At 48.4% G+C, this 12,806-nt stretch overlaps 1 protein-coding gene across 1 annotated transcript; it reads right to left on the bottom strand.

Annotated features, from left to right (window-relative positions):
* Nucleotides 1-606: 606 nt before the first annotated feature.
* On the bottom strand, nucleotides 607-12,568 carry NEUROD2 (neuronal differentiation 2). The gene is made up of 2 exons (XM_069237450.1): nucleotides 12,469-12,568; nucleotides 607-4,545 (listed from the first exon to the last, which is right to left on the bottom strand). Exon 2 carries the CDS (start codon nucleotides 4,538-4,540, stop codon nucleotides 3,458-3,460), a length of 1,083 nt encoding a protein of 360 aa, XP_069093551.1. The 5' UTR covers nucleotides 4,541-4,545; nucleotides 12,469-12,568; the 3' UTR covers nucleotides 607-3,457.
* Between the last annotated feature and the right edge of the window lie 238 nt (nucleotides 12,569-12,806).

Raw genomic sequence — 12,806 nt, 5'->3', positions numbered from 1 at the left:
AATTATGTGTACCTACACGTGTGTGTACACACACATTATTATATGTATATATAGATACATGCATATATATCTACACATATTATTGTGTGTATAATATCAGTATATGCACACATAAATATGTATATACATGGGAATAAGTACACATACTCTTATGTAAACACACATACACATATGTACACGTCGCCCTAACAGAAGAGTTCTTTCTGCCCATCCCTGCATATTTTTGCATAAGTTGCTTTTTTCCTGTTCTTCATGCATAATAACAGCCACAACAACAAGCACAAAAATAACGCACAGTTTGCCGTGTCATAAAAATCTCTTTTCAAACAGGTAGAAAAAAACAATGTCTCACACAGTCGGAAAACCCAAAAAAGACGCGAGTTCCTCAGGCAGAGCCTCTGATTGTACGGGTGGCCCCCGGGGGGAATCCGCGGCCCCCCAAATCATAAAAGTGCACGTTTTTCTGGCTCTCGTGAGCCGATTGGTCCGGGTCGCGGTAACTTCTTCGAGATTCGTGGTTTCGGTTTTGCATAGATTCGTTTACGTTTTTGTCGCTTTTTTATTGCTTCGAAACGTTTCCCTCTGCAGCCAAATACTGGATGAACGTTGCACAACATGGGCTTGCGTGTTTTTTTTTTTTATTTAGTGCTTTTGAAGAATAATTATTAATTTATCCCTTCCGATATATATAATAGTGCTCCTTGTTCACAGACTACTCATGGCCCTGCTTTGTGGGGCGATGGCAGGGATAAAATCAGGCTAGCTGCTAAAAGAGAATATTTTCAGTTTTATTTTTTTCTCTGCAGAATTGTTCGGTATCCGTTTCTCCCTCTACCCCGGTAATGCTGACCGTGAACGCTGCTTAGTCACCGCGTGACCTGAAAGTAGAAGAAAAGTGCACTGCACATTGCACCAAAGAATCGCGAATTTCGCCCGTTTGTGAGGCAAAAATCGGACTGGACACTTCGGAACGTTAAAAGTAAGGTTAAAAGTAATGGGGTGAGCAAATCTTGGAAGTGGGCGTGGCCACAGAGGCGAAGAGGGGTAGGATGATAGAGGTTGAGAGAAAAAGTGGGAGGGGTCAGAGAAGAGATGGGAGAGTAAGAATGGGAGGCGTGGCTTGGGCGGGGGCTCGTAAGGATAGTAAGGGAGTAGCATGTCTGGAGGGGTAGTTGAGAGGGGGAGGTGGGAAGAGGGAGTTATCGGGTAGTAAGTGGCCGGAGAGAGGAGTGGCGAGAAAGAGTTGGTCTGTGAGTGGGAGGGTTCCGAGAAAAGGTGTGTGAGGGGGAGGGGATGCCGCGGGAAGGGGGTGGGGGACTGGTTGGGATAGGTAGGGAGCAGTGCGAGGAGGTATAGGTGAGGTTCAGGGATGGTTAATGGGAGTTGTTGGGTAGTGATTGAGAGGCAGAGCAAGTAAACGAGGTGAGGTATGGTTGGGCGGGTTATACGTTTGGGTAGCAAGGGTGTCAACTGTGAGTTGGTAATAGCTATATGTGAGATAGTATGAGAGCTTAGAGGGAGTAGGCATATACTGTGAGTTAGTTATAAGTACATGTGAGAGGGTATAGGCGCTTGGGAAGGGTAGGTGTACCGTGAATTAGTAATAGGTATATGTGAGAGGGTATGGGCGCTTGGGAAGGGTAGGTATACCGTGAATTAGTAATAGGTATATGTGAGAGGGTATAGGCGCTTGGGAAGGGTAGGTGTACCGTGATTTAGTAATAGGTATATGTGAGAGGGTATAGGCGCTTGGGAAGGGTAGGTGTACCGTGATTTAGTAATAGGTATATGTGAGAGGGCATAGGAGTTGAGGAAGGGTAGGTATAATGTGAGTTAGTGAAAGGCATATGTGCGTGGGTATGGGAGTTTGAGAAAGGTAGGTGTACTGTAAGTTAGTACTAGGTCTATGTGTGCCAGTTTAGGAAGGGGGTGTAGTGTTAGTAATAGGAATACATGAGAGTGTATAGGAGTTTGGGAACAGGTTTATCTGAGAGTGAGTAGGAGTACGTCTGTGAAGAGTGTGTGGTGGGTGTTGGGGAGTACTGCAGGCGAGCGGGGTGTATATGTGGCATGGATAAGATAAGTATAAGTGGGAGCCATCCCACTGGACAAGGGCATACGGATTGGAGAACACACAAGCATGGTGTTGATGAAGTAGGTATGGGTTTAAGATAATGAGGAATGGGGAGAAGGGTGGAGCCATGGGGCGGGGACGGTGTGGTACTTGGTGTGCTGTGGTTACACCAAGAGAGATACACACCAAGGTGTACAGAATAGTTTGGTGACATTTAAGGCTCTCACATGATGTCCTGCTATGCAAAATGGAATCACACATGATGGTCTGGTATGTGCACATGGGGTTTCACAATGGTGTGTCCTGATCTGTGTGCACGGGGTCCACATATGACGTTCTTTCAGTGCACGTGGTCTCGCATCTGATGTCTTTCCATGCTCACGCGGAATTACCAAGGTGTCTTGCTATGGGTACATACCACATACATGATATCCTGTTATGTGGACATTATTATCATATACACGTGCCCTGCTCTGTGCATTTGACTTCACACATGATGTCCTTCTCCGTGAACATGGAGTCACACAAGAAGCCTTGCACTGTCCACATGAGATCACACATGATGGCCTGTTCTGTGCACATGGGCTTGCACATATCATCCTATGCGCACAGAGGGTCACACTTGATGTCCTTCTATGTGCATACGGACCCATCCATGACTTCCTGCTATGGGGACATGAAAATACACATTTTAATCCTGCTATGTGATGTCATGCTTTGTGCACATGGACTCACACATGATGCCTTGCTCTCTGCACATTAACTCACTTATGATGCCCTGTTCTGTGCACATGGACTCACTCATGACATCATCCTATGTGCACACGCGGTCACACATTATGTCATTCTATATGCACATGGAGCCATGCATGATATCCTACTATGTGCATTTGGGCATAGACATTTAGACATGATGCCTTCCTTTGTGCACAAGGGTAAACATATGATGTCCAGCTATGTGCTAATGGACTCACCGGTGATGTCCTGACGCACATGGACACACACATGACGTCCTGCTATATGCACAGGAGTTCCCACATGATGCCCTTCTATGTTTATAAGGCTTGACATGTCTGGCCTACTTCACGTGGAAACACACATGATGTCCTGTGGCTAATGGGCTCCCACGTGAGATCCTTCTTTGTGCAGTTTAGCTCACACATGATGTCTTCGTCTCGGTACATGGAACCACTCATGATGTCCTGCTGCAAACTGGCTCATAAATAAATCCTCCTTGGTGCACATCGACTCGCACATGATGTCCTGACATCTGCATATGGACCCACACATGATGTCCTGATATTTGCACATGGCCCCTAGTGAAGTCCTGCTATGCACACATGGACCCTCCTCATGATGTCCTGCTATGTGTGCACACGTGTCTCAGTTGTGGAAGAAGGCATTTAGCTCCTCGTACATAGGGGCCCTGTCGTGGTGCAGGTGCATGTCATAAGGCAGGATATTCTCGGAGTGAACCCCACTGCGGACGCCGGAGCCCCCAAATACTAGACTGTGCCCAGGGCCTCTGGACCCTCCCAGGCCAGAGTAGTGCATAGAGTAGTGATAGCTCTTGTCGTGGTCAGGGGATGCGTCCTGCTTAAGGGAGAAGTTTCCATTGATGCAGAGTGGTGGGCTGAGTGGTCCTTCATACTCAGAGCTGTTGTATTCCGGAGACGCATTCCCGTACAAGGAGTCATAAGGGGGGCAGTAGGGATGGGTCCTCAAGGGGTGTGCACCACCCATGCTGCTCGTTTGGCACTGGGCTCCAGGCAGCCGCTGGTACCCATAGGGGTGCATGAAGGGGGTACCAGGACCATGGTACCTACTGGCTTCAGGTCCCTGCTCCGTCAGAAAGTTCCGAGAGTTGAGTTGAAGGCACCCAGCCACCAGGTTGGTGGTGGGCTGGGAGAGCCCCTTGCACAGGGTCTGCACATAGGACACTAGGTCAGGCCGCTTGCCTGAGCGTAGGATTTCGGACAGTGCCCAGATGTAGTTCTTAGCTAACCGTAGAGTCTCAATCTTAGACAGCTTCTGTGTCTTTGAATAGCAAGGCACCACCTTGCGAAGGTTATCCAACGCCGAGTTGAGGTCATGCATACGATTCCTTTCACGAGCATTGGCCTTCTGTCGCCTAACCTTGGACCTCTCCAATCTGGCCTTGGTCATTTTGCGCTTCTTGGGTCCACGTTTCTTGGGACGGTCACCTTGGGCCTCATCAGCACCTTCCTCCTCTTCTTCCTCTTCTTCATCATCATCGTCCGCGCCAAGGTCACCATCGTCCTTGCACCCACTCACTGAGCTTGAGTCGTGGGTGCTATCCTGGAGACCGCAGTGAGAGCTGCCCCCTCCGTCCTCCTTGTCACTGTTATCGTCTTCTTCATCATCATCCTCACAGTCCTCCGCCCAGCTGGCGAACTTCTGTACTTCCGGAATGAGGCTCGGATCGCTGAAGAGCCGGGTCAACATGGCGGCTGTTGGGACAAAAAGACATATGAGACAAGTGTGAGAAAGTACTTAAGAAAAGAAATACACAAACCTGTAACTCCACCTTAAAATACATTCACAAAGCCTATAAATTGTCATCCGCTTTGGATATGTCACACGCCAACGTGGCCTCCCTGTAGAGAGCACTGGTGTAGGCTGTACTTTAACAAGCACAAACCAAAGCCAATTGAATAAAACCATAACACCTGAAAAACATGTCCTTTTGGTTGCCCCGCTCTGGCCAGTCTAGAGATAGTTCAGTGTTCCTACTTTCCCTAGTGAACTTCAATAGCCTCTAGAAACTCCAGTGACCACCAAGCCATACTTATGACCACACGATAGTAAACACCCAAAGACACGATAATAATACCCAACACATCCTAGTGACCACAGAGCATGGCGATTGAACCCTAACTCATATAATAACTTCCTACAATACTTTGCCAACCACGGGATGCATCAGTGACCCCAAAAGCTTCCTAACGCACAGTACTGATATTCCATTGACTACCAGGATACGTCAGTGTATTTTATGGCATAGCTATGACCTTGTGACCTCTTTCTTCCCCCCAGGTGCATTAATCTTCCTTAGGATTAAGAGCTATCCCCTAGGGTTCTTCTGTGATCTTTCCAGCTACATCACTGCCCCCTAGGGTACTTAAATGACCTCTGAGATGTATCTTTTGGCTATATGATGCAAGGAACCCCCTTAATTACCCTCCGCTACATAAGAGTACTGTGAAGAGTGTATAGATGCATCAATGCCCATTCAACATCCTCCTTTTGACACAACACTGAACTCCTACGATACTTCAGTGCCCCCTCAGAATACCTCAGTGCCCTTCTAGTTCAGTTCAATGACTTCCACCCACGATACATAAAAGAATGCCAAGATACTTGGCTTCTGACACTACTTTGACTGCCCAAGACACTGTCATAACCTCTTGGTCACTTCAGCCACACCAATGCGTCCCAAGATATAGTATCGGCTTGCAAAGTCATTTAAATGACCTCTAGAAATGCTCAATGCCAATTAGTACTCAACAATAGCCAGGGCCACTTCAATAATCTGGAATGCACATCAGCATCTTCTAAAATATTTAGTGACCCAACAGTATCGCACAAACCCATTAAGAAACATTAACGACACCATAAACACTGTCCTGCTAAGAATATTTGCTGTCCTCATAAGCCACTTTCTATGCCATGTCGATCATCACATTGGGCACAACAACTGCCTCTTGAGACACATCACTGACTTCTTAAAATACAGAAGGCCATCACTCGCCCCACCCCTGGATGATTCATTGGCCCCCTAAGAGTGATCACATAAGGCAATTCAATGACCTGCTAATCGATTTTGGTGACCTCCCAGTCCCAAAATAATTCATTGACCCAACAAGACACTTGAACACCTTCCCAAGACTATCCTGAGACCTCCTGTCACATTTAACCCCCTTGTACTGTGCAGCAAGAGCTTCCCAAAGTACTTAAATGACTCCTAAGGCATTCCATTGGCACAAAAAACTCCCTCTGGCTATTAAGGTAATTTAGGGAAATCCTAATAGCCTTAAACGACTTACACGCCATTTTAATGAGTTCTTCTCAACACTAACAAAATACAGTGACCCTATAAGCCACGAAAATGCATAACAAGGACCTCCTGTGGCACACATTGGTGACCCTTCCCGATGCTCAAGAACCCCTGAAACACTTTGGTTGTGTCATAGGGTGTTTCTGAGCACTACAAAACACCCTCCAATGACACCTCAAGGATGTCACCTAGCTACAAAAACACTTTGCAGTCTTTCCATAAAAAATGCAATCATCTTGAAAGCAACCTGGAAAAAGCATGGTTCAACAATACCTTTTTTAAATTACTGAATTAAATTTTAAGTTATGTTGTTGTGGATGCACAGGAACAATCTTAGTTATAGTTAGGTAACTTCCATGTACTAGCATCCCTGTTAAGGCTAGGACTCAATTCTATAAACAAAATGTAAAAAATTGTGGGTTACTGTGCATAAAAGTTATGAAATTGTTTTTGTATATACGTGAAAATAAATATGGCTGGGGGTCTTACGAACCCTAACCCAAAGAACTGAATGTGGACTCTTGTCAGTGACATGGGTGTGTTGGGGCAGGTGGGGTTTTGGGGGGAAAGTTCCCAGGGAACATTTGCGAGTACATGGCCCTATAACCCTTAAACACAACCATACTAACCTCGCGACTCACTGAAGCTTATAACAAGGTATAGCAGTAACCCTCAAGTCACTTCAGTGGCCCTCTACCGCATTTCCATGAGCACCTAAGACTGGACCTTTCAAACAACAATGCCCTAGTGAAGTACTTGATTGGCTCCAAAGACATCCAGTGATTACTTAAGACACTTCAGTGGTCGCTGAATACTGCACTGACCAGATAAGATACTTCAGTAGCCCCTTTGAGGCACCTCATTTTGTCCATGGGATACCTATGTACCATCCCCTACCATATCTTTGACTTCTTAAGACCACCAGTTTGGAGACCCCCGAGACAGCTCAGAGAGCTGCATGTACACTTTGATGAAACCATAAGACCGTATCTTTCTAGAACACTACATTCATCGCTTAATATACTTCAGTGAATACAGCAAGGCTGCACTGCCCTTCTATGGCACTCCAGTAACCACCCACCAAAGCCCACTGACACCTTGAAACATGTCCATGATTTCCCAACAACGTTCAGTAACTTCAGTATACCTGAATAAGCGCATGGGATACTTTTGTGACCTTGTAACGCAATCATAAATGACCCTATAAGACTGTTCAGTGCCTCTAAATTGTCCCAGTGGCCCTCGGGTCATGCCAGTGTTCACCAAGTGATATTTAATACCCATTGTGACCACCTAAAATGTACTTCAATGAGACCATAAATACTGCAGTTACTCTCTAACAGAGCAATTAGTGCCAAATAGTCACCAATGACGTCTAAGAAAATGGTTCACCCCTAAGAAACGTCCGAGCCCCAAAGAATTGTATGATGACACAGTTATGACATTGACACGTCAATGATGTCTTAAGACACTTCGGAGATCCCTTAATAAACTCCAGTAAGTCCCTTGATATACTTCAGTTACTTTCACCCGCCCTTAAAATGATTGGGTGACTTCCCCAGGACCCCCCGGCAACGTCAGTGAGCACACTAGGGGCCATATGTACGAACACTTTTTCCCATAGACACAGAATGGGTAAAAACCTTTGCTACATCTGGCCCTAAGTCTCTTTAACACACCCAACACGGACCACCTGAGACTCTCCAATGAGTTCTTGGTACCTGCGACTTCATAGTGTGAGCACCTTATACAATTGAAAGCCCTGCTAAAACCCAATGGCTATCCTATAAGACATCCTTATGAACCCCTCCCCTTCACTATGAACGCGTGAGCCACTGCCATCATCCTCTAAGGGACTTTAGTGACCCCTAAAATACATCACTGGCCTCCTTAGGAGGGTGTAGTGACTGCCCCAGGTTACTTCAGTGACACTACCAACCACCCAGGACCCTAGAAAGTCCAGGCAAGGGCCTAAGTGTCCTCCCTGGACACTTCTACGGTCATCCAAGCCTCTTTAATGATCCCCCCGCCCCCACCATGACACTGCCCCTCTAAACGCCCCACAGGCCCAGTCAGCGCCCGAGGGTGGAGTGAGACATAATCCTGCGATGTCAGCAAGCGCCAGGGCTGTTGTGGGGGAGACAGACACAATGGGGTGCTATAACGGGCCATTATAATTAATTGACGTTCAATTTCCTTATCAGTAGTTGAGATTAAAGCGTGTCAGACGTGTGATAGATGACCTGGTAACGCGTTATTAATGGTACTTACGGGGGGGGCGGAATTTCTGGGGGTGCCATTGGTGACAATGGAAGAATACATGTAAACAGGCGTGTACAAATTAGGGCTCTTTCCGTGGGAAGCGAAGCAGCTGAGCCCGCCTGCCCGGCTCACCCACCGCTGCCAGGGCCTCTCCCCTCCCCCACTCTGTCACTGAGTCTCCTCTCCCGGCCTTCTGCTCGCCCCCCTGTCTGGTGTACTCATACTAGCGGCTGTCTCCTCGGCCCCGGTGCTCTCTGTATCCCTCACTCACTCACTCTCGGAACATCACTCACTACGCCCCCCTCTTATCAACCCACTGTCTCAATGCAACTGCAGTACAAAACTCGTTGTGTCATCTCCCTCACGATCTCACTCCAGAGGCCCGTCTCTCACTCATCCGCTTTTCCTTTCTCTCCCACTCGTTTGCTTTCTCGCTATCTTTCACTCACTCGCCGTCTCCCTTTCACGCTTCGTCGATTTAGCGCTTATTATGCGTTTATTTTAGTCACTCCTCTGGCTGTTAGTCACTCATACTCACTCCGCAATCTCTCTCAATCACACAGTGCTTATCTTTCACACTCTCTCGCTATGGATCTCGCTCATGGGTTTATCTCCAGCACTCCCTCTCTCACAACTCACTTCGTGCCTGATTCTCACATTCAGTCCGTGTTTATCTCACCCTTTTCCCACCTTCCCATCAAATCCTCATTCCGTATTTCCGTATCTCAACTCAATATGTTTATCTCTCACATTCGAAGACTATTTAGCTCCCCCTCACTCCGTGGTGATCTCTCACACTCACTCTGTTTGTCACACAGACTAAATATTTTCTCTCTCACATCCAGTCCACGTCTATCTCTTGAGCTCCCTCACTCTCCTTGCATCTCACACTGATCCAGTGTTTACTTTCCCTCTCTCCCTGCATGTATCTCACACTCACTCCGTTTGTCACTAACACTCGATATTTTTATCTTTCACATTCAGTCTCTGTTTATTACTCACACTGACTCCGTTTATTGATCTCATGCTCCGTCTGTATTTATTTCTCACGTTCGCTTTATTTCTGACACTCACTCCGTGTTTACCACTCCCACTCAATATTGATATCTTATACACTTCCAGTTTGTCACTCACACTCAGTATTTGTAAGTCTCAATTCGATCAGTGCTTATCACTCACGCTCAGTCCGTCTACTCATCTCTCACGCATACTCGGTGGAAATCTCTCAAATTCGCTGTTTCTCTCCTCACTCCCTGTTTATCGCTCACACTGAATATATATCTCGCACACTCCCTCGTCACTCTCGTCAGTATTTGTGTCGCTCACACTCGATCAGTGTTTATTATTCACACTCAGTGTGTTGATCTCTCACGCTCGTTCGACATTAATCTCCCACGACGCGGATCCACTATTTTCATTTCTCATACTCTCTCAACGTGTGCATCTCTCCCCCTCACTCTGTCTCGCGGTCACGCAGTGTTCTATCTCTGACAGGGTGTTATCTCGTAGGGTGTTTTCCTCAGTCACATTCCATCTCCCAAGTTCACACACTTCTGTCATCTCGACGGAGTATGTTTCTTTCATTGTCTCTCACCCTTCCTGTTTTCAGCCCCTCACACAAGGCTCTGCCTCTCACACATACTCCGTGATAAGGCTCGTATGCAAGCCGTCTCGGACTCGGGCGGCCTACGCATTCTCTCTGTTCCCCACACTGGCTCTCTCGCGCGCTCTGCCTCTCACGTCTTGTAAGCCCAGTGCTTTAAATGGGCAGGCACTGTCCGGAACTGAGTACATGCACCTCTTTAATTTGTAGGAGAGAGTACCTGCACTTCTCAGTCCTGATGCAATATTTTACAATTGATGAGTACCGGCACTTTTCAGGAGCAAACAGTACTCTAAACAGTGAGTTCCTTCGCTACTATCTTTTCATTTAAAGCAGTGTGTACGGCCCTCTCACATATACAGACACACATCATATACCCTGACCTGCGGCCTCAGACACATGCATCTCATGCCCGTGGCACTCGCCGCCCCATCCCTCGGACATTATACCTGTTTCACACGTGTCCTCCACACATTTACACCCGTCTGTGACCCGAGCCTAGCTCTAGTTTACTGCCTCTCAGTCTCACCCACGCCCTCTGCTCTTTGTCTCCGTTCCTCACCCCCTGCCTGTCTCTCACTCCCCCTCTCGCCCAGTCCCGCTCCCAACTTCCCACCCAAAGGTTGGGGCTGTCTCTTAATGTATTCACAAAAAGCCTTGACTCCGCCCATCCAACTTCCTCCGACAGTGCCCGGCCCTGCTAGCTGTTTATACCACATGGATTAAAACCTCCCCCCTCGCTGGCCCGCCCTACCCCACACCACCTAGAGCCCCCTCCCCAAGGATTTCAAATGACCGCTTCCTACATGTATCGGTATTTTGGGCAGACCTTGTCTCGCTGGTCAATTTACACTGCCTTTGAATCCGGGGAAATCTCAGGACTCAAACTTACAAATTAAATCAAACATTCGAGGGCCGATTCGGCCTTGTGGTGAAGGGACCCTTTGCTTCTCCAATTATAGGTCTTCCCCGTCGCGCTCCCCGCTAAAAATACACTAAATGCGGGTCAAATACGCTCTTCTTTGTCTTGTTTCGCCCATTTTCATTGAACGAAGTCTGTAAAAACTGAGATATGTCCCCGGGACCGCGAGCGACGGGGAAGGTGGCCGAAGGCTGCACCCTGAGCAGGTCTTGTTTGTGGAGTTTAAACACCATTCCACAATTTAAAATAAATTCCACAATCATGTTGTTTTTTCTGCAAGCGGACCAATTCGGGGAAAAGAGTACACCAATTAATTTAAAAACAGAGAAATGTTAAAAAACGCAACTCAAGCCAACGGGCGTATCTAAAACTACAATCCAGTACTCCCCCCCCCCACCCCCCCAAAAAAATTTTTTTTAAAAAAATGTTTCGGAAAGGCACATATTGTAATTGTATTGTAGTTATGTTGAATTATTCCGAAATCTCCGTCCAAAAAAAATGACCGTGTGAAACAAGATCTGATGGGTGAGGTGACTGGCGTGTCCTGGTCGGCGTGGAGGTTGATTGGTGAGCATTACTGCCTCAGTGCCGATGAGGGCGTGTTGTGAGTGAGGTGTGTGGGTGAGGTTAGGGGCAGTTGTCGGATGGAATAGGGTGAGATATGTGGATAAGATGTCTGGCCGAGCTATGTGACTGAGGTGGGGTATGTGTCCCTTTTCCTTGCGTGTCTTTGGAGTGGGTAACTGGGCGAGGAGTGAAGCTGGTCCAGGGGTGAGATGTCAGGAGTGAGGAGTCTGTTGGCTGAGAAGAGGTGTCTGTGAGGTGTGGCTTGGTGGAGCGGTGCCGGTGAGATGTTTGGATCAGGTGAGAGGTAAGGTGTATGGGTCAGGCGGGGGTCAAGAGGTATGGTATGGGTGAGAGAGATAGACACGCAGGTGAGGTGATGGGTGCGATCCGGGGGGGGGAGTGAGGTTTGAGTGTGGCGTGCCAGGGGTGCGACCAAGGCATGAGGAGTTAGATATGTGGCTGGACAGAGGGGTCGGATGATGTGTGGGTCAGGTGAGGCGTGAGGCTTGTAAAACCTGCGAGTCGGGTGAGGCACGGAGTCTGGGACCGATGAGAGCCGAGATGTGTGGCTGGATGGAGGGCTGCGGATAAGACGTGTGGGTGGCTGATGGGCGAGATGTTGGCACGTTGAGGGCGAGGTGTGTGGCTGGGTCTAGGGGCTGCGGGTGAGAGATGTGAGACAGGTGAGGTTCTGGGTCTCCATGACACGACGAGGGCGAGTAGCTGTGTCGAGGGCTTCGGGTGAGATGTGTGGGTATGGTGAGGGACGAGATGTTGGCACGGCGAGGGGCGAGATGTGTGGAGAGTGGCGGGAGATACGCGTATCAGCCAGGTGAGGTATGAGCTGTTGGCACGGCGAGGTGCGTAGCTGGGTAGAGGGGCGCGCGGCTCACGCCAGGGGTGCAGGTGAGAGGAGCCGGTGAGGTGAGGGCAGGACTGCGCGCAGGGGTGCCAGCGCTTACCTCCAGAGCTGGCGGAGGCACCTAGTTCATTGTTCTGCCGTCTCGGGGAGCCCAGCCCGCTCCTCAAGGTGCTGCCTCCTTCCTCCCTCTAAGAGTGGCATCTCAAGCAGAGTACCCGCCGCGGTGCCAGGGCATATGGCTGGCACGTCACTGGCAGCAGCTATCACATGAGAGGGCCTGATTGACATGCGCCCGCATTCGGGGAGATTTGCCTCCCCAGGGAGGGGGTTCACCATCTGTCACTCTCTCCTCTCCTAAAAAAAAACCTCTCTCTCTGCAAACCCACAGCTCTGCCTACACACTGCAACATAGGGCAGGGAGAGCTGGGGGTGGGGGCT

The sequence above is a fragment of the Pleurodeles waltl genome, chromosome 6, assembly GCF_031143425.1.
Source record: "Pleurodeles waltl isolate 20211129_DDA chromosome 6, aPleWal1.hap1.20221129, whole genome shotgun sequence".
Lineage (NCBI taxonomy): Eukaryota > Metazoa > Chordata > Amphibia > Caudata > Salamandridae > Pleurodeles > Pleurodeles waltl.
Note: the sequence above shows the minus strand (reverse complement) of the source record. Positions and strands in the feature narration are given on the sequence as shown.

What these genes read in the sequence shown, in the direction of transcription:
- NEUROD2 (XM_069237450.1), bottom strand. Translation starts at nt 4,540, where the DNA reads ATGTTGACCCGGCTCTTCAGCGATCCGAGCCTCATTCCGGAAGTACAG.